The sequence below is a fragment of the Eutrigla gurnardus genome (assembly GCF_963514095.1).
Source record: "Eutrigla gurnardus genome assembly, chromosome: 2".
Taxonomy (NCBI): domain Eukaryota; kingdom Metazoa; phylum Chordata; class Actinopteri; order Perciformes; family Triglidae; genus Eutrigla; species Eutrigla gurnardus.
In genome coordinates this window covers 22,771,797-22,795,041 of record NC_139916.1, presented here as the reverse complement: position 1 = coordinate 22,795,041, position 23,245 = coordinate 22,771,797, and the positions used below count along the sequence as shown (strand labels likewise).

Sequence of the window (23,245 nt, the reverse complement as noted above, 5' to 3'; positions counted from 1 at the left end):
TTCCTGCTCAGGTTAAACCATGCCAATGGTTCGAGGAGTAGCAAGCAATTAAACAAAACAGTCTTGGAGGAACTCCTCGCCTCTCCTAGCTGCTTACCATTTATGACAGCTTGATCCCATACTCCCCTGCTGGCTAAAAGGAGCAGGTACTGTACTCTACGGGAAGCATATGGAGGCGGACGCTCAGCACCATTTGGGGCTCAGGCTTAAGGTTTGGCTGCTGTGCGTGTGGAGCTGAACACAGAGTGATGGCACAGCAGAGGTCCACGGGGACATGGGACACTTCAAGGCAGGATAAGGCATGTTGTTTGTGTTTGTTTCCTCTCCAGCGCTTTTGGACTACGGCTGCACCTGCTCTCGTTCCTGCGTTTAAAAACCCATATGACTACATGGCACAACATGTGCAGCAGAATCCTGCAGAGAGTGAAAAACATAATGAGATGTCTCACACAGCTGGCCGAAAATCATCCAGGGCATTGATTTTATGGGTTACACAATGCTCCCTGGCATAAGAAACAGGACATCTCTAAGACAAAATGCAGAAGAAATCCAGCTGCTCTGGGAGACAGTGTTAGGACCACTGCCATGGCAACAGGAAATAAACCTTGTTTGTGTTATGATGACAGCAGCCGTTTAACAATTTAGGATGATTTAGACTATAGCCTCATGTCACAAAGGTCTTTTAGGTTAGAAGTTTATTGAGCAGGGACAAGTACATTGTTTCATATAAAATATAAAATAGATGCCATGCATTCAGGTTTCTAGTCGAGACTAATTTGCAACCCCTGTCCCTGGAAAATCTGACAATATACAATGGTCTTGGTGTTGCTCTTTGTAAAAGTATGACAGTCTATGAAAAAAAGCGTTAGGCCTATTTCAAAAACAGGATCCAATGTACAGAAGTTTGTGGAAGACCCTGAAGAGTTCTCCGTGGTTTCGCTCGAGGTTAAAGATCCCTCTGCATTAGTCACAATGAATAAAGCTGCTTCCCTCACAAAAGGAGACCGAGGAGCAGCTTCAAAGGACAGGCCTCGTTGAATATTCAAAGACTCCACAAGTCATGCAAGTCAAACATGCCTGTCTGCTTACGCTGTTAAGATCACGCCCTGACTGATTTGAGATAATGTAAAGATGGAGCAGGGAGACCAAGATGGTGGGCAGTAATCCCAAAGTAGCTCTCATCCTTCATGACAGCTCGGAAAGGGAAGGACTCTATCAGCTCGGCGCACCTGTGGATGGCGTGGAGAAGTTACTCTGCAGTGTTTCATGTAGACCAGTTAAAACAAAATGAACACACTCGGAAACTAGAAGAGCACAACATGCTTAGAATGTTGTCAGCCAATGGAATGGGAGTTATCAGCAGTTATCAGCCTCATAGAGATTAGTTAGAAGTAATTAGGACAGAAGCAAAGGAGGTGACATACGATAGAGAGTACTTTCACCCAGGAGACAGGTATTCATGTCCCATGTTAAAACCAAATGTCAGCATGACTTATTTTAATACCTAATAACATAAATGGCATATTTAACTAATGCCAGGAAAACAAAAAGGGTAGTATCGTTGCCCAAACGTAAAGCTTTTTTTTTTTACTTTTATAACTTGGTAGGTGCAGTTTTGTCTGAGGCATTAGGGTGGTTGTAATAACCACTGATAAAACCCATTAAATTGGCTCATAACATTCTACTATACTCAAAATATAATGGGTTCTTCCTTGGCCCATGCTACCCGGACAGTTTTTCCAGGCAAACAAACCAACATACACAGATAATATATCAAGCGAAAAACAGCCATCATTTATGAATGGCCTTCATTAAAAAAAAAAAAAAAACAGTGTGTATGTACTACGAAGAAGAGTGTATGCATTTCACTTTGTGGGGTCAATTTATGAAATGGGTTTAATGTAGAAAAGCAAAGTTCACATATAACTGAATTATTGCGAGGTATAGGGATAGGGAAATTAATATGTTCAGTAATATACAATACATAGACGTTCAACAACATACCATCCATCGGTACAGATGCTATCTTTGTTAAGATGTAGGCACAACAGTTTTTTCAGATTTTAGAAAGCTCCTCCAGAGCCACAGTAGACATTACATATCTGTTGTTTTTAGAGGCTGAATAATGCCCTCCATGATGAATGCCCCTTTGATTTCACCATATATTTGATCTAATTATCAAGTTCTGTCCATTACCTCACTGCTGCCGTTTGTAAAACAAAAAAATTTGATTCCGTCACCCAATGAAGAAATCCATTAGAGGACGTATGCTGGATGAACGCTGCCACTCAAAGCTACAGTTCAAATCTGATTATGTATTTTAATGCGGAGCTTTCTCCCGCTCAAAGTTGATTGAACAAGACAACTAAACAAAGTCACTATAAAGTGGAGCAACTGTAAATGATTGTGAGGGTTTTCAACTGGCAGGCCTGCTGTATCTGGTACAGTGACGTCAACCAGCAGTTGAAAAACCAGCCGTGTCTTTTTTTTTTTCCTGTAATGTGATTAATTTCTACACAATACAGGCCCTGGCCTGCTTCCCTTCCTCTTGCTGCAGCCCCAGAGCAAAGCCAGCCACTGACACTCCCTAGAGGGGTCTGCCTCAATTGCTAAAAGCAATATATATTCATTTGGACACATAATATACTTATGAAGAGCAACAACAACGAAAAAAATACTTATTTTGCCTAACAAACAAAGCAACCATCTGTCAATACAAAAGGACGTCTGCAGTATTACTGTTACATCCGGATGTTTTGGCATCATAATATGATCAGCATCAGCTGCCTCATCATTTAATATTAATAATACATGTAAGGGCACACTGTGACAACAATATGCATTTTTAATCACCCAATTACAAATCAGTGGGACGTGGACATGCTACAAAATGCACCAATTTGCAACAAAACGGTTCACACTCATCCTTTCTCTGGCTGAATAATTCTCTGATTATAGGCATCAGTAGCTTGGTATTACACTCACAAGTAGGAGGGCTTGCTGGGTCGTGTAAAAAAACGAGGTAAAACAAGCTGTATCTGGTACAACATGAACTACTTCTCCCAAAATACTTCCAAAGCCATGGAGAGGAGTGATCATGCAGCCAAACAACATGGTCGCAGACTTCACACGAGGAAAAGTCAACTGAGGAAAAACAAACTCACAATTTGGTCCAATTAGAACATACACTTTCACTGACATATGAGAGCATCTTTGAAAGGCTGCCTCTTTGCACGGAAACAAACAAAACCGAAAAAAAAAAAAAGAAAACCCCTCCTCAGATAAACTACTGTCATCCTGCATTGTGTTACTGAGTGCAGTGCTCCCATCTCTGCTCCAGGCTCCGAGAATCCTCTGTTCTACTGTTTCCTTTACAGGACCGGACAGGATGCACATGCTCTCTGTTCTCAAAGCCTCAGGTGGGAGCAAAAACAGGGCAACACACACACAGACACACACACACACACACACACACACACACACACACACACACACACACACACACACAAAAGATCCAGTCTTAGTGGAGACGCACACAAGCGATTTCAGTCTTGAGTGCCCCTTAAAGGTCTTCCCCCATTAGAGAATAGAGGTCGGCAGCATTAGGTCCACGCCTAAACACAGTAATCGTGCACCACAAAGAGCGCGGCTGGGTCACACTGGCAGCCCATTAATGCGAATGGCTTTGATAAAGACAGAAACTGACAGTCGCTCAGCTCCCCTTTTCTGCCTCTGATCCACAGTGACAGACAGGAGGGGAACTGGACTGCACATTCGGGAGAAACACACAATTTGGAGGCGTCATTGTTCAGAAAATACGACTAGTTTTGTGACCAGGTTGAGTTAATCCATTCCCCCTTCCTTTGACTCTGCAGATAGTGATTACCATATATTTCTGGCAAGCTCTGACATTGGCCTGTCAGACGGAGAGTGAGTGTGTGATGTGGTTGAGGCGGCACCCCGCTCTGCCTTTGTGCTCGGATCTGGACTGGCAGGGTGTGCCATGCCAGATCTGCACCAAGGCTCTTCTTGGCGTCTCTCTATTGCTGATTGTAAGAGCAGGTAGGATCTCTGATGACACCCATTACACGACATGCAGTCGAAAACCAAAACCCCTTCCTGCTAAGTGTAACTCCTACTGCACTGACCAAGTTGAAAATCGTGAAAACGTAAGGTACACACTTTTCTACAGTAAGGAGACAGAAATTAAATGACACAGTAAACTCACTATTGATGCGTTCAGGGGATGGACTTTATTATTTGACCTGATAATGCTACATTGTTAAAAACACATCTGTGTTAGCTGAGGTTGCGTTTAGTTTCATGACGATGTGTTCAAGCTCAATTCAGTGAAACTTGGATCAAATTTCAAATTGGATCATTAAAAATCAGAGAAACATGTAGGCCTACAAGTTAACAAGGGACCACAAAGAACTCAACAGAGACACGTCCAAATGTTATGGCTATAACTTCTGTTCCCTATAGAAGGAAACAAGATTGTGGATGCAGCTTTAGCACACACTCTGGCTTGCATCATTCTTTCAACAGGTAAGACTGGAGCGCACTGGGACGTTTGGGACAACATGAATCCTCAACGGTCCTGCACTCAGGAGACAGTCGGTTACAGTGACACAACTGCTGTTCTGCTGCAGGTCAAGCCTTTTTCACCAAGGGGAAAAAATATACTTTTAACAAGAGTGACAATAAACATCTCTGATTTCATTAGCTCTTTAAAAGAGTACTCCACCAGTTTAGGATCAAAATCGATGCAGCAGAACGAGAGAGCTTTTTTCACATTAGTAGTTCAGCCCCACTGAGGTCATTTATCTGACTTCGCACATCTACTGAAGGCTTTGTAAAACTTATTTTTCCCATTTACAATAGTACTCGTTAAGATTTGTAAACAGACTTTAGAGGGAGTTTGAAGGACATGTTCATGTTGAAACATGAAACACTGATTAACTAAATTAGAGCTGCAATGCTAGGCTAACATTTGATTTGTTGATCGTTAACAAATTCATTTTCAACCAATTCCAGCTCCTCATGTGTGAAAATATACTGCATTTCTCTGTTTTATATCACTGTAATTCTACTATCTTTGTCACCCTTGATATGGTAAATTGTACTTTTTTTTGTTCTTTCACTTTTGACATTTTAGAGGCTAAACGATTCATCAAGAAAGTAATCAGCATATGAAATGCTAATGTATATAATCATCAGTCAGCAGCTGTAACTGCCACATGAGCACAGTGCAGAGCGGCAGCCTTGAGATAACCAATAGGGGAGCTCACATGCACTAAGATGCACACATAGGTAGTCTGGTAGCCTTATGTGAAGGAACCACAGAGACACTCAGATTACAACACACACACAGAGGGAGAGTGACTTCATCCTGTGCTCCAGTAGATATCACTCCACTATATATTTACATTGCAAGTCATTGTTTGCTGCTGTATTAATGCCCTGAATGTCAAGTAGAGTACCTTTAAGTAGGCCTGCTTGGTTCAGTGCATAATTGATAGAGTCTGTGAGTGGAGAAGGATTCCACTTTGCACCAGTAGTAATATAGCTGCACAGGCTAGCCAGCTATGAGGTGTTCTGGACTCAACTTAAATCTGCGGTCCAGTGCTCTGCTAAGCAAGCTAGGTGCTGCGGACGGAGCTGTCATGTTTTCGCCAATTGTTATTTTCCCCTTGCACGGCAGGTGACAGCGGATTTCTTCTGGGATGAAATCCCCACTGGCACCGAGGGATTTGTGTTCATGCGGCGGCACTGGGGAGCCTGAGGACATGACGTGTGACTGCAGCCCAGCAGAGAGGACGGGGGGTGCTTACACACTGTCGGCCACAGAGAAAAAAGAAATGGGAAACAGTCTTGAGTTTTGTTCTGTACACATCATCAGATGCAAACCTGAACATACAGCGCAGGGGTTTTACACCCCCACGCACACACGCTCCGAATGCAACGATACCAACAGCCATGTGTACTGTGAACTTTAAGGAGCTTAAAAAGAGATTTAGGAAGCATGTCACTCACACGCGTCTTCTGGGAAATGTGCTCGAGCTATGCTCAGACTCCTCTGTGACCTTTTCATACGTGATTAGGAACTCCAATCAAGTCAGAGTGTCACTTCCTGAAAATACACTATATCCCATTTCATGCTGCTGTCATGCCGCTGGCTGCTTGTCACTGAAGTTTTTCTCTCTTCGTAAGGTAACCAAGCCACATTACATCGGAGAAAAGGCTCCCCACGAGTTTTGGCATAGATGGTGTGACAGTGACACGTTACATGATTCCACATAGCTGAAGTCCCCAGATGGATGAAAGGGGGGGGGGGGGGGGGGTATTGACTGTGAGTGTTGGATTGTGAAAGGAGATTACGTATAGAGATTGGGTAGTGTGTCGTCTGCTAATCAGATTAAGAGCAGAATAATTCCTGATGAAAGAAAAGAGAAACTGCTAAATGTAAGATGTGTGCAGCATCGCCAACAAACACCGGCGGCGTAAACATGTCCTTCCTGGTGGTGCACAGAGAGGTTTGTGACATTACCTTCATCTCACCGCGACTTCAAACAGATCTCTTACACTGTGTAGTTGACATTACAAGTCACGATTTCCATAGCAACGGTGGCACGTGTGTATGATTTGCTTAGTTTTTGTCTTAATTAGTTGTCTTTCTGAGATCTGATGGCATGTGACGGAACACACCTGTCAACATCATCAGACCTTGGGATGATCACTGCACACGGTCGATCACCCAGCCAGACCTCTCAGACCCAACGCCACCACCCAAGGAGGAGAGGGAGGAGAGTCTAGATGGAAGCTATAAGCCAGCCAGCTAAGATCTACGGCTACTCCACTCCCCAATCTGCTCCTGGCTGTCTGGTGTTCTGTCGCAGGAAAGCAAGATGGATGAAATAAGATGTCTAAGGGCAGCTAACTCAGCAATGGGAGGTCGGTGACTGTTTTGCACACATCTTTACAGAGACCTGGCTCCATTGTGGCATCCGTAATCAAGCTGTCCTTTATGGGTGGACCTAAGGACAGAGCAAAGGACTTCAGTGGTATGAGAGGAGGTGGACTGTGTTTGTCGATGATCTTGGTTAACACAGTCAAAGGCCCTGCTCTGCCCAGAAAACTGTTTCTGCTGCTGCTGTTAACGTAATCCTATGCACTGCTGTTTTGTTTTTTGTTTTTGTTGGTCTTGTAGCAAATGAGCTGGTTGTGCATTCCAGTGTTGCATTGTGATAATTCATGATCCTTGAATCTTTGACATTCAAAGAAACCATTTTAATAATGTTTCAAGGCAACTGACAACCAATCGACAAAAATCGTTGCTGCCTTGTTCCTTATTTTTTTCTTTAAGTCATTTTTGGTTTTTGTGCTTTTTTTTCTAAATGTGTTCGAGAATTAGAAAAAACGGTAGAAACCAAAATACATTTTAAAACTGAATATTGGATAACAAAGTTGTGAATACAACATGTCTCGGTTGTCTGAACGGACTTTTCTCATCGACTCATACACTTGAGCACCACAGAGGGGATCAACCACACCAACATGGGGATCTGCTCCACTTCTCCACTTCTGTTAAATAATGTAGCAAAATACCTTTATCAAAAGGCCTTTATCAAAGCCAACATGGTTCTAATGATTTAAAACATACCTGCTAGCTTCTATATATTTGGGTTATTGGGTGTATTTTCTAATGGCATCAGTATTGTAGTAATAACTTGGGCTGTCCACATTGATCTTTCATTTAATGCATCATAGAGTAGCTATGCACCTAAAAAAACATCTGCACACACACACACACACACACACACACACACACACACACAGACACAGACCACATGATGGGTTCTTCTGTGTTATGCAGCAGATGTGTGCTATCCCACTAGCGGTATAGCTTCCACACCCATCTCCTTTCTTCTGTCCAAACGCGTCTTTCTGCATGGACGACCCCGAGCTGCATACAGCGGGCATGACAGCTGTCTGCCATGCATAGTGTGTACACTGATAGCCCCCTGTGGCAGGTGGGGACCCAAAGCCTCGGGCACACACTGAGGGTCCCACCACTATGGGAAGGTCTGCAAGCATATGGTGCTGAATAGGGATGTGCAGAGGTTTTTCCTTGAATGTGCCACCCACATGCAGAATTTGATTAAAATGCAATGAGGGAAGCAAGGTGGCCTGACAGTCATTATTGTCTTGTTATTGGCTGTCAGGCTGCTGATGCCTCGCTGAGATATTGCACTCTATGTTGAAGGAATGTCATAAAATATGACTGCAGACGTATGAACATATGATAGATTTCTTCTAACTGTAAAAGAGCACTACAAGCACTGAATATGTATCACCACCTTTTCTTTTTTCAGGTTTTGTTTTCTCAAATACAGGTATTCAGGGTTTGGGGCAGGGGTGCTATGCTTCATTTTACCGCTCACAGCAACCTGAAATGAATCATAAAACATGAAATTATCTCTGTTCAGATGGAGGGGAAATTGGCTCATATCACCCGTATCAAGACAGTGCCACTTACACAACACAAACTTAACAACACAAACTTTCAAATTTATTTTGATCAATTGCAAATTGTCAGGACAGGAAAAGTCCTCTCCCCAGGTCAAACAGCCCCTTAGAATAAAGAAGAATGCATTTCATGAATATAAAATTGTATTCATTAACACTTTTCATTCTGTGTTCGGCGGCCTGCAGATTTTTGTATTCCCTCACATCCTGGGCGCATTCTCCCATATCATGGTGTAGAAGTTGATGTATTCCTCAATACTTTTATATCTTGTTTCAGGGAATGTATGTGAAAACATACACACCATTGCCTTTCTTCTGACACACCTAACAGTTTGGCAATGAAACAATAAAGCTACTGAGATTGATGACTGAGCTGCTTCCTGAATTCTTGCCCTGAGTAAAGCATTCATTGTTTCATCTTAGAAATTTAAATGCATTTATCCTACTCCCCCCAAACATCCCTTGACTTTAATTTATTTCTGTATGACATAGCATTCATAAACAAGACATAAATATAACTCAAATCTCAGAAATGTATCATTATTATTATTTTTTTACACAGTACGTAGATGAAACAGTGGGGAACTGGAGTTTTTAGCAAAATGTACTCAAACAGGCAAAAATGGTGCACTTTTTAGGGACTATTTTCAGCAGCGGATTGATGCATATTTGTTGCATTTCTGTGTATTACAAACTTGACTTATCACCAATATATATCTGTACCATGTAGTTACAGCAACCTGCCATCTCTGATCAGTAAACACACAGGGAGACACTTATCATTGACTTTAGGAAGACATGTTTATATTTATATCATTCCACTCATTTCCTTTCCAGGCCACTTTTATTTAAATGTAAATGAAAACAAAAAATATGATTCAATTTCAATTTACTGACTACATTTCCAGGCAATCCCTTTGGTGTCAGCATGACGTTGAAGAAACACATCTATGTTGCCAGGTTACCAGCAGCATTACTTGCTACAAGCAAGTGCCATGTTAGAACCTAACAAAAGCAACATATCAGGTCAAAGAAAACCAGTACTGGCAAAATACTTAGGTCTTTGCCTGCAGGTTGATTGCTTTTCAGCGTTGCCAGTCTGAATACTCGGATGCTCTGACTAGCAGATTGGCTGAATATGTGTGTTTGTGTGTGTGTGTGTGTGTGTGTGTGTGTGTGTGTGTGTGTGTGTGTGTGTGTGTGTTTAGTGCCTGTTGCTGTCTTTTGTTTTCTATTTCGTTTTCTCTTTGTGTAACTGGAGCTGGATATTGTATGCATCATGTTACACTGTGTACTGACAGGTGAAGGCTTTATGGTAATTAAAGTGAAGGTGTATGCCAGATTCTTATTATAGGACTTGGTGTAACTCAAGGAAGCAAACATGCTTTAACACATTTCATAGCAACAATTTAACCATTTTGGTATCAGGGCATTAGGGCAAGATGAGCCAATGTAAAGTGAAGATGCATCAAAACACTGTTTACTGCATCTGCTCAAAGCAAGACGGATCATGATAACAACCAAGTGACTAGTTAGTTTATCTAGCTGAATGAGACGTTGATAGTCCCTTCTGTTACAGCTGTGAGATGTAACTCACTAAAATGGAGTGCTAATTGACAGCTTGTATTGGCTCCGTATATTAGCGGGGAGACAAGTGTCTTGAGGGGGCTTTTCATGTGCCTGAAGATCCCTGACATGTTGGAATTATTTCCCCATTGGTCTTAAAAACCAAACCTTAATTGGATTACTTGAGCACAAATTGTCAGACATGAAACGAGTCTGTGAAGCAACTGTACACTGTGTTGAGAACAATCAAACACACGTGTCAGCCCAAGTACGTGAAAATAAATCTGAAAATCCGGACTGCCACAGAGCTTGCCAAGATTTCAGCAGGTAAAAGCCCAAAAGGATAGATGCCCAAAACAATTACAATCAGTTCCAGGCAAGCAACATTTTTACCACTGTGGACTGGTGCATGAATCAGTGCTATCTGTTTGGTGGCTGTTCACTGAGCGTGATCCATGCAGCTGTTGCATTTGGAAGTTCCAATAAGAAAATAAGCTACAGAAGGACTCATCTCCTGCAATTAGAAAGAAACTATGAAGAAAACTGCAGGAAAACTGTTTTAACTTGTGAATTTAGCATCACACAGGTTAGGTGGCACATCCAATTCATTCAGCCAGTCTTACTGCTATGCTAAATCAAGTAAATCCTGGTTTACTCTTGGTATTTTGTACAGATACAAGATTGTCTTATTTATCATTTGGCAAAAAAGGAAATGAGCATAGTATTTATACGTTATTATACCTTATACAATTCATCTGGGCATTGCTTGTCTGTAGCTTGAGAACAAACAGCGATGAATACATAGGACCGGATAATAGTATAATTCGGCTGACATTGAAAAGTGGCAGAAATGTAAGGCTCTAATGGAAGAGTAAGGCTCTAATCAAAGCAGAATAGGATGCAGGCTCCTGACGGCAAAGCCGCTCACAACCTAAGCAATGCAAGAAACATTTGCAAATCATTCCCTAATAGTGGCAGATGTAAGGTGTTGATTAGCAAACCAAAGGTGCCACTGAAACAGCTGGACTTTACAGTGCCAGCCCAAGAAAACAGTAGCTTAAAGAAAAGAAATTGAATTAGGCACGTTCAGTGAAGGAACTCTTTGGCCAACTAACATATCTACTATAGAAAGATGGAGAGAGGTCTTTAGCAATTTGTTTTCATTGGGCATGTTTTTTTGTATGTTTTGTTTTTGTCCTGAGAAGAGGACAGGTGTTTGTGTGTTATGGGGGAAATGTAGGAAGTTGTTGACAGCAGAAACAGCTGACCAGTTAATTGATCAGAATATGACATTTCACTAAAATCACCTCAAGTGGGCATAAACACTTTTTTTAGTCCCTTTTCACAGCAGCCATTTTTATATGTAATTGCAGGGTAAAGACCATAAATAAATGGAATATATAAAAAACAGTGATGACACGTGTATTTGATCAAATTAATTATGATTCTGTTATATTTAGTATCACAACCATTTCATTGAGCCAGCATGCACTACACCAGGAACAGGGCCAAATTAATGTTACTATTAATTACACCTGTCTTATCATGACAAAATGGCTGCTGTGAAAAGGGCCTATATAGGGTCTACATTTTTACCGTTTCCATACAGCTTTTATAATGCAATACTAAATATGCATAAAAATACATGAATGGAAACACAGTTAGGGGAGTTTTTTAAAGTGCTAGTACCACTCTGAACACGTAACAAACATTTGGATCTCTTTCACTGGTTGTTTTTCTGTTGGCCAGCTAATTCTCGGCGCGTGCTTGCCAGCCGGTTTGCACATTAAAGATGAAGATGTATTGCTTTACCTCCAGAATGTGATGGAGGGCCACACAGCAGAACCACTCCTTGACCTTCACGGACTGATACAGAGCTTCTTCTGTGTGTCTTGAAGTTTTCCAAGTCTGAAAAAAACAAAGAAAAACCTGTCAGCAAGTGAAATATCAAGTCAGAGGCTGATGCACATTGAACACCTGAAAGTGCTGTGATGAACAAATTATTGTTTTTCTCTGCCCTGTTTTTCTTGCTTCAAGGTCACAGCCTATGGTGCCTAAAGCAGCGTGCAGCAGGCTGGGAAACACTCGCAATAGGATGCCAGTTTATTATAGAGCTCACACAGATAAACACACCACACACTCACAAAGTACTAGAACATTCATGGCCTGTATTTCTCTTGACTGTGGAAAGAACCCTGACAACTGATGAATACAGTTCTTATGAACTCCAAGGGCCAAGGTTCAAACCCACACTGAGCTAAGACAGCAGTGCAAACCACCGCCATCTCCATAAACAAATTATATACACTGTATATAGCAACACCATTATCCTCTCTGATTCTATGATAGTGTAAGGAACAAGAGTGAACATTTTCTTGGGTGGTAAACAGCTTTTGGCTTTGCCTGAGGCCAAATCACCCCATGTGTATTTCTTGATATATTGTGGATATCCAAGACTCATTGTGATGGTGCCACAAGTGTTAGAAAGAAGGGGATTAAAGGGTCCCAATGAGGACTTTTGCTGGAAAAAGACAGCCGTAACTATTAACTATAACTCTATAACACGTTTAAAAAATTCATTGTTCTTTTTCTTAAAGCAGGTACAATCAAAAAAGGCTGAAAACGTTTTATTGTTTTATTGTTTTTTGTATTGTTCACTCTAAACAGTATTCATGGATTGTTACTTTAAGTGTGAATTGTTTAAATACACATACGGTATTTATAAGTGGTTATTTAAAATAAAAATATATTAAAAAAAAGCATAAACCATTCATTCGAACGCAAACACTGTTTACCAAAGACATTTTCTGCACCACAAGAGGTGGAGACGGACCTCTGGCTAGTTAGCTTGGTAGCTTGTCCTTATCCTTGAGTTGCGACTACAGGCAGAGGGGCCGTTACGTCCAGCTCATACTGCTTCGGTGTGACGTCTACCTCGCTGAACCGCTGAAACTCACAACCAAGGTTCTCCACTGGAATCAAACCTGTGACATTGCAGTAATGTGGCCTGAGCGGTAACCATTTGGCTACCACGGCTTTCCATGAAGCGACAATCCTAACTTAATTTCCAGAAAAAGTTGTAAGGAAATGAGTCTTTACGTGCATTTCCATCCAACAACTGTGGATTGAAGTACAGTGTGATGGTTTTATATATATATATATATATATACACATATTAAAGAAATTAAAGCAAACTACCATACATATATATATATATATATATATATATATATATATATATATATATATATACAGTGGCGCCGCCAGGATTCAATTTCAATGTACGCACAGAAACGGAAAAATACAACAACAAATGGAAATATACTTTTTTAAGACAAAATCTAATGTTTTCAGTATCAGTGAAATCAGTAGTGTATATCATGGTGATAGGCCCCGGTGCAAATATTTTTTTTGTGCCCTCCATCCGCGCCCTAAACACAAGCGCACGCTTGTGAGCACTCCACGCACGCACGCACACACACGCTTGGACACACACGCACAGTACGGTATGATAACTCTCCCGGCCCGGGGAGAGAGACATGCATCGGCTCGGCCCACAGTGCTCAGCAGCAGAGAGGTGACGAGACTAGAGCCGAGCTGTATTGTGTAGTGGAGAAGGACCAACACACGCTATGCGTAATTGCGCACACACGCGCGATCGTCCTCTCAAATGCGGCTGCGTCTCTCCAGGTCACTGTGTGAGCGAAAGAAAAGCTCTGACTTGCTCCGGCAGATGTTGTTTGGTGTCACCCGCTGAAATTTAAATATCTAGCCCACCTTCAAAAAAAGTATGCACAGTGCGTACAGGATTCCGGCTGGCGGCGCCACTGTATATATATATATATATATATGTATGGTAGTTTGCTTTAATTTCTTTGCGTGGTTTTAAAAGCCATATTCATTGAGGCATGCTGCACGTAACAGAGGACATAACACTTAACCTGCCAAATAATTGCATTCAGGAAGAGACACAGTTGAGAGAGTGTGAAAATTAAAATAATCATTACTAGATCACTGTACCCTGATCTAGTAATTGTACAATCCAAATAATGAAAGGAAGCCTTGCATGAGTTAAACGCATTATGATAAAAAACAAAACCAAAAAACCCAGTTCAAATCAATAGTGACACACACCAACTAATATGAGCCAAATGGCAATCTGCAGCCCTGCTGCTTAACAGAGAGAGTTGCCGTGGCGGGTCACACATGAGGGATTTTAATAGCTCTGCCGGTAATCAGGTTACCTTTCATTCATCATGCCCCGCCCCCACCAAACATTACAAAGCTATTGCTGGTGTAGCTCTGACACCAGAAGTGCTGTTAAACTGAACACATTTTCATTTGACAATTGATGGGAACAATAGCAGGTCATAACCACTTCTAGTGGAGCTCAGTAAATGTTATTCACACACCATGGAAGCTTCATGTCTGCACTGATAACTGTGGTGGGAAGGCGGGAGTGAACGTGTTGGAGCATCTTTAACCAGAGAACAACTGCTAAGTAATTTAATATGATTCTGTAAAGATATTTAAAAGCAGCAAGTCAACACGAATCAATTGTGAGGATTTGTAGTTATATGGCAGTGTTATTAAATCCATTACAATTAAACATTTGAAGTATGGCGCTGTGATAGACTGGTGACCTGTAAAGGGTGAACAGCGCCTTCGCCCAATGACAGCTGGGATCGACTCCAGCCCCGCGACCCTGAATACAGGATAAGCAGTTGATAATGGATGAAATTGTTTTTTTTTATTTTATTCTTTTTATTTATATTTAGGATGTCTGTTTTAAAATCAAAGTGCACTCATAAATGTGCTTTTAACAAAAAATAAATGAGCTACAATTAATTCATATATGAAGACAGGTGGGTCTCAAATCTATCCATACATATTCCCTAAATTGGATTAATTAACCTGAATTAACCTTGCTCGATAATACACAGCATATTCTCTCGTCACTGCGAGCAGTGGTGCGGCCACGAGCACTCTCTTCTGCAGACCTGCTTGTTGCAAAACTGCAGCCAATCCACTTTGAAATGAGATTACTGATTAGTTCAGCTCCGAGTGATCTAAATGTAAAATTATTGGGCTCACTGATTTATGAAGAGGACTATAAGGTCAGTTAATATATGTCATATTGGCTGCAGGACAAGTCAATTAAGGAGCAGCCTTTAATTATTACTTTAAACATAAATCTGTTCTTCACCCACAAGCATAGTTTAAATAATAGCTATTTGAGACTCTTAAGTCCTATTAAGAAACCAACTCCTAATATATTTTTCAAAAGATTAATGGCAGATTTGGCACTTCATGGTCATTTTGACGGGTCTGAATTGGATGCAAAAAGCATATTTTAAGCATTAAGCTGTTCTTAGTATAGCTGTATTTATTTTGACATTAGTTGCTAGTAAAAAAAAAAGCAACCAAAAAACTGGGGACTTTATAATAAGTAGTATTAAAGTGTAAATTGATAGTTAATTAATTAGTTGTGTGCACGCACGCACGCACACACACACACACACACACACACACACACACACACACACACACACTATATATATATATATATATATATATATATATATATATATATATCAGTAAAACGAACAGTAAAATAAAGTTTCATAACAGTTACCTAAATGTAACTGTTATGACCTAAATGTAAATAACAATCTAATTTACCATTCAATGATGGTCATTATTATGTGATACCTTGACTCCTGTCTTTCTATTTTCCTCTCTGTGCCTTGGGGCTGCTTGCACTTCAGCTCAGTCAGATAGAGCAGCTGACAAAAGCAGCCTGGGCAGCCCTAAAGCCATCCTGGTCTCTACACACAGATGACACCAACGATGGATTACTTCACATTAAAAAAACAATTGGAACTTGTACGAGTCCACAGCTGAGAAGGTGCAACAAAGCGGGGCGGGGCCCGGCTAGCCGTGTCGATGGAGTGTGGGCCCCCAGGATGGTATCTACACTCAACAAAAATATAAACGCAACACTTTTGTTTTTGCTCCCATTTTTCATGAGATGGACTTAAAGATCTAAAATTCATTCCAGATACACAATATTACCATTTCTCTCAAACATTGTTCACAAATCTGTCTAAATGTGTGATAGTGAGCACTTCTGCTTTGCTGAGATAATCCATCCCACCTCACAGGTGTGCCACATCAAGATGCTGATCTGACATCATGATTAGTGCACAGGTGTGCCTTAGACTGTCCGCAATAAAAGGCCACCCTGAAATGTGCATTTTTTTTGCTTTATTGGGGGTCTGGGGACTCAGAACCAGTCAGTATCTGGTGTGACCACCATTTGCCTCATGCAGTGCAACACATCTTCTTCGCATAGAGTTTATCAGATTGTCAATTGTGGCCTGTGTAATGTTGGTCCACTCCTCTTCAATGGCTGTGCGAAGTTGCTGGATATTAGTGGGAACTGGTACACGCTGTCGTATACGCCGGTCAAGCACATCCCAAACATGCTCAATGGGTGACATGTCCGGTGAGTATGCTGGCCATGCAAGAACTGGGACATTTTCAGCTTCCAAGAATTGTGTACAGATCCTTGCAACATTGGGCCGTGCATTATCTTGCTGAAACATGAGGTGATGTTCATGGATGTATGGCACAACAATGGGCCTCAGGATCTCATCACGGTATCTCTGTGCATTCAAAATGCCATCAATAAAATGCACCTGTGTTCTTCGTCCATAACAGATGCCTGCCCATACCATAACCCCACCACCACCATGGGCCACTCGATCCACAACATTGACATCAGCAAAGCGCTCACCCACACGACGCCACACACGCTGTCTGCCATCTGCCCTGAACAATGTAAACCGAGATTCATCCGTGAAGAGAACACCTCTCCAACATGCCAGACGCCATCGAATGTGAGCATTTGCCCACTCAAGTCTGTTACGGCGACGAGCTGGAGTCAGGTCAAGACCCCGATGAGGACGACGAGCATGCAGTTGAGCTTCCCTGAGACGGTTTCTGACAGTTTGTGCAGAAATTGTTTGGTTATGCAAACCAATTGTTTCAGCAGCTGTCTGAGTGGCTGGTCTCAGACGATCTTGGAGGTGAACCTGCTGGATGTGGAGGTCCTGGGCTGGTGTGGTTACACGTGGTCTGCGGTTGTGAGGCCGGTTGGATGTACTGCCATATTCTCTGAAACGCCTTTGGAGACGGCTTATGGTGGAGAAATGAACATTCAATGCACGAGCAACAGATCTGGTTGACATTCCTGTTGTCAGCATGCCAATTGCACGCTCCCTCAATGCTTGTGGCATCTGTGGCATTTTGCTGTGAGACAAAACTGCACATTTCAGAGTGGCCTTTTATTGTGGGCAGTATAAGGTACACCTGTGCACTAATCATGATGTCAGATCAGCATCTTGATGTGGCACACCTGTGAGGTGGGATGGATTATCTCAGCAAAGCAGAAGTGCTCACTATCACACATTTAGACAGATTTGTGAACAATGTTTGAGAGAAATGGTAATATTGTGTATCTGGAATGAATTTTAGATCTTTAAGTCCATCTCATGAAAAATGGGAGCAAAAACAAAAGTGTTGCGTTTATATTTTTGTTGAGTGTAGTAGCGTTTGTGCTCCAGTTGCCCACCTCGTGCAACAAAAACGGATTCACCGAGTGTTTCATTAAGATTGTTTATCCTCAGTCGTCCAGTTTAGCAGTATACTCTAAATAACACTCGGACAGAATTTTATAAAGCTTGACATGTTGAGATATTATTTTGATTTAAAAATGAAGAGTATGCTAGTAAAAAGGGTGAGTAATGATCTCTTTTGAAACCATGAAAATGGCCCTTATCAGGCTGCTGTCACACGCTGTTGTATAACGATGAAAAATAATGCACTATAATTCTTATAACCCACATCAATTATCTTGACTCTTTAAAATTGAATGCTTAAAACCAAGCCAGGGAATAAAGTAAACAAAATCAAGAGAAACAGCAAAGGTGTGATCAAATTTCAAAGCATTCATACACAATATAGTTAATGTTTAGGAAAACATGGAAAAATAAGAGAGAAAAAAGATATTCAAAATAAAAAAAAAACAGGTCAACAGAGCACAATGGAGCAACAACACTGAATTATTTGTCATGTAACACGCCACTTCCATATTTATTTGGACTAATCTTAAACCTAACCAAGTAGCTTTGTTGCCTGCAGGTGCTCACACAGGTGCACTGGTCGCCTGCCTGTATTGCTGGGAAATGCATGAAAAATAAGTAAATAACACTTCAAGTACTAACGTACAATTTTAACCTCTTCAGGACAAAAACTTTTAATGTCACTGCTCAGTCATGTACAAGCTGAGATGACAGGTTGCAAGTTTACATTTCTTCTCAGGAGTCATGAAACAATGAGGAAATCACTGAACTATACCACAAGCATACAGCCCTGTGTTGCCATAATTAGATGACTCATTAGAGTTCTCAACGGGTCGGCCCAGCCCGACAAACCCTACGGGACCCGAAGTTTCGGGCCGGGTCCGGGCCGAAAAAATACGCAAATGAGCCGGGTCGGGTCGGGCCTCGGGCTTCCTTTTTTTATAAAACACATTTCATTAAAAAATAAAAAATAAAAAATAAAAAAAATTGTAGGTTGTAAATTATATATTGTTTGCTGTGAATCATCGCTGTTCACGTTTGGTCAATCTGGCTGCCTGCTTCATGGGGCAGACGCACACCTGACGACGCTGCGTGACGCACTCACGCCTATAGCCTGGCCGTGAGTGCGTCTCTAGTTCTGTGTGCCAGCCAGCAGCAGCAGCAGCGAGAGACTGTTCAGTGTGGCTGGCCGTACCATTGAGGAGAGGAGGACGCGCCTCAGTCCATCCACTGTGGACGCACTACTGTTCCTCCACGATGCCTTATAAACCTCCACTTAGATGCCTATTGTGTGTCCATTTTAGTGTTTACGATGTGTGGTGTGAAATAGTTGCCTGATTGAAGTGTTTGAGTTATTTTTATATTGTGTGAAGATTTAATTTAATATTTATTTACGGCATATTTATTTATATAGGCTATTTAAAGTTTCGGTTGTTTGTGTTAAATCTTTTAATTTTAAATAAAGTTTCATTTGAATTCACGTCTGCTGTCTGTCTGATCGTGATAACAAGTGTATGAGGAAAACAATGCAGGCGCGCGGGGGGTCGGGTTCGGGTCGGGTTCGGGCCGACAATTCATGCTGGTGTGTCGGGCTGCGTCGGGTTCGGGTTTAAAAACCCGCGGGCCGGGTCGGGTCGGGCTGTAATTTTCAGGCCCATTGAGAACTCTATGACTCATTCAGAGTCATGTTCTGAATTCTAGTCGCAGTGACTGTAAAAGCTCCACGCTTTGTCATTCAAAGTCTCCAATCCAAAGAATAACAAGGCTTTCCCTACATCTGCAGCACTAAGTAATTCAAATTGTAGGTCGGTTTCTCATGTCCAGGCTGCATATCAAAGCCTCAATTATTTAGAAACTGTCAAAGTGGGCAAAGGAGTGCAGGATTAAACTGCTCATAGCATGTAAATCTACTCTTTTGATTTATGAATCTGTTTGTCCCTCCCCACACTGGAAAAAACAACACGCCATCTTCACACCAGAATAATTGAGTATCTGAGTGCAGTCCATAGAAACGCTGACAAATTCCCTGTCCATAGTCGTTTTTAGTCTTCAAATCAATGCCCCTTCAAATTATATTTTCCTGCGTGTGAGAAAGTTGTCCGACACCGGCAGTGTGGTAACCAACTCAACCAAAAGGGAGGGAAAAAAAGGGAAAGACAGAGCAAAGATGTGTGAGGATCTGAATTTAAGATACTTTCTTGGAGGTTTATGACGTGTGTAAGCTCTCAATCTGGCCTCCGCGCTTAAATGAGGCCATTTATTTTTATAGCTTGTCATATTTTACAAATTGTTACTTTTCTGTAGCTTTTACAAGGAACACTGGCTGTCTGGTTATCTCTAGGCTGTCACTCAAAGGTGATTAATGAAGCAAAGCTAATTGACTTCCCTGTTGTCAGTTGGCTTCATCTCTGGTTGTTGTTGCTCATTGGAGATCATTGACGGGAGCTCAGAGCTGAAATATCTGCACCTCTGCACCTTTAGTTACATGATTTATTTTGGCTGTCCTTTTATACAAGAAGACAGTCTTTTCTTATCCAATCACAGCTCGAATTGATGGATAAAATACTGTTGGGTATTCTCTCTTTTTTTTTGTCTTGTCGAAACAACCCGGGCCACTCCAAAATGGCAACTGAAGCTCTTTTTTTTAGTATCACCACCACTTACTTTCATCTGAAGGCACGATAGAAGGTTAGATAAAAGCACCCAAGCCTCCTCAAAATACGAGCCTACAGAACAAAGTGGACAAGAGCAAGAGACATCTAAGGTATTGAATTTATTCCCCAAAAAAGTCTTTTTGGCATTATTTTTGGGTGAGATCAAAGCTGTTGTGATTTGTGAAGTGGCGATGTCTGCTTCACTAAAGCCACTGATTGTCCCTGTCCAGATCCAAAGACGTGGCCTCGCCGTGCTGAAAGCATGCCGCAATACTGGTAAACACCAACACACACACAGTCCTCCCTCCTCTCCATCCATCCACTCTCAACTGCAAAAATAAAAAAGAGCAAAAGAAGCATTGTTGTGAAAGTGCTCGAGTGGAGCGGTGCAAAGGCATCATTTTAGATGCAGGGTTGGACATCGTGGGGGGGCTTCACCAAAGGCATGCCTTTTCAGAGCGCACACAGCTGTGCACATGTTCTCTTTGAGCTCAAAAGGAAGCATGAAAGCGCACAGTTTGCCTTCAAGGGACATCTCAAATAACACATCCATTAAATTTTGTCACATAAAGGAACAGCAGTGAACATAACTCCTTTCAAATTTCCATAAAAAAACTGTTTTGCACCGAGCTTACACAAAAGCTACGGTGTAATTTTCAAAAGGGAAGTGGTTAACAATGATTAATAGCTTCGGAACAAGTAAACGTGATGCCCCATCTAGATCCATTAGCATTAATTATTGCAAACCTGGGCTGGCATTACAAACAATGATCCCGATTAGGCTGATGATCACATCGCAGACACACGAGCTTTCCAAATGCCAGCACAACTTATCATACTTCAACAAGCCTGTCCAACCGTGACCGTGAGATTTATTACAACCTGAGACTCCTTAAGGATGCTCTTTGTCTTCAAGTGGATAATGTGTGTGTGTGTGTGTGTGTGTGTGTGTGTGTGTGTGTGTGTGTGTGTGTGTGTGTGTGTGTGTGTGTGTGTGTGTGTGTGTCAACGCTCTGTTTGTACACTGTTCTTATAGAGAATATAATCACATGTAAATATATGACTAGGTGTTTATTACATTTCATGGGGTTTGTGTTTATGGTACTATCGAATTGCATACAGCCTATACAGGCTTGGTGGAAATGAATAGCTTAACAAATATTAGAATCACCCATCAGTATAATTCAACAGTCAAATGCTCCCCTAAAAATTAGGAATATGAACATTTTAGCCTGGAGGTATAGAATCAATTGTAGGACTATTGTGTTAGGCTCCATTAGTTCTGGCTAGGTATGCCTCATAAATTGGCAACTGCACATACTTCTTGATTGCCTTTAACTTTTCATATCTTAGAAGGGAACTGCTTCCATTGAGTTTGAACAGGTTATGCACCAAAAAGAAAATTACTTAATTCAAAATGATTATTATCAAATTATTAAATATGATTCCTCAAAAATCTGAAAATCATAGCAAACAACAAATTCACACACATGCACATTTTTTTAGTAGTGGGAAGTCTATAGAGGAGCAACAGTGATCAAAAAAGTGTAAGAGCATTCATCAAAGTGTACACAGAGGGAAATTAGCATATTTTTTATCTTCATAAAGGATCTTTTTGTTTTGCTGATATTTATAATAGCAATTTCGTAAAAATGGGAATTGAGAAATCCCCATTAAACAGAGAAAGGACACAATCCATGCAGCAGAGGCTCGACATATTTGAAGAAGTTGAGAAAACAGATATACTACCTGTTACTTTTATTTAAAAGCAATATCTACATTATTACTGTGTAGAGTAATGAATTACTGATAACACTAACTTTGTGTTACTTTCACCAAAATAACCACAAAATCACCATCCACAACCACAAACTCATGTTTACAATGGTTGCTGGGGCAACAAATCAAGTGAGAAGGAGGGTCATTTTCTCATAGAGTTCGAAATAATCAGATGTCTTTTCAACCAGAGGAGTCGCCCCCCCCCCCATGGCCAAAGAATGAAGGTTTAAAACACTTCTGTATTGACTTTGATTGGATGGGTCAAAACAACAGAGCTTTGGCCACAGGGAGCCGCTGTTTGTGTCCTGTGAAACCAGGACCAAGTCAACATTATTTTTGACCTATTTTTGTTCAGCAACTTATGTACTTAACTAATGCCATGACTGTTAATGTAGCCTACTTATTTTAACCCAAACCCATAACTTAGGAATTTTGGTGCGTAGGGGAATGCACAAAAGATAACTATTCAAAAGAGCAGTGAGCTGTGTAGACCTTTCCATTATATACCGATGACTGTTATACACACTTTCGTAGTATTTGTTGGCCTGGATGGTTACGCATCTCAAAACGAGGTTTAGTCATTCCAAAGTATGCTGTGCCACCTTATAGCAGGTCCCTGAGAGTGATATCTTGATGGTGTACTGCAGATGAAAAGTAAAATCCAGAGAGTACACCCATTAGCTATTTACACCTCATTAACTAAGTCAATATACTTACTCCACATTATCACAACAGCTGAGAGGAGTCTATGGAGGATTTATTTGCATTTAAATGAGGTATCCATGTTTCCCCTCAAGGCTTTAAAGCCCACTCTGGTGACATTAGGAATTCTCACCCCTATATGCCTAGCAAAATATGATCGCGTGACACAGAAGAGACGCTACAGTATACAGCACACACACACACACACACATAGTGAATATAAACTCCTACGCAAACGCGGATCACGTTTCAAGGCAAGCTCTATTTTCAAGAATGTTCTTTTCTTGGTGGAAACTTCCAAAGCTTGTCATTGCCTTCAAAGAGCCACCTATATACAGTAAGAAGCCCATGCTGTAATTCTGATATTGA

At 41.2% G+C, this 23,245-nt stretch overlaps 1 protein-coding gene across 1 annotated transcript in view; it reads right to left on the bottom strand.

Annotated features, from left to right (window-relative positions):
* The window catches only part of cntn4 (contactin 4), a 148,559-nt gene that overhangs the window by 69,949 nt on the left and 55,365 nt on the right, over window positions 1–23,245 (bottom strand). Inside the window, exon 5 of the mRNA XM_084024040.1 lies at window positions 11,908–12,003. Coding sequence (XP_083880166.1) covers window positions 11,908–12,003 — 96 coding nt within the window. The remainder of the gene's footprint in view (window positions 1–11,907; window positions 12,004–23,245) is intronic.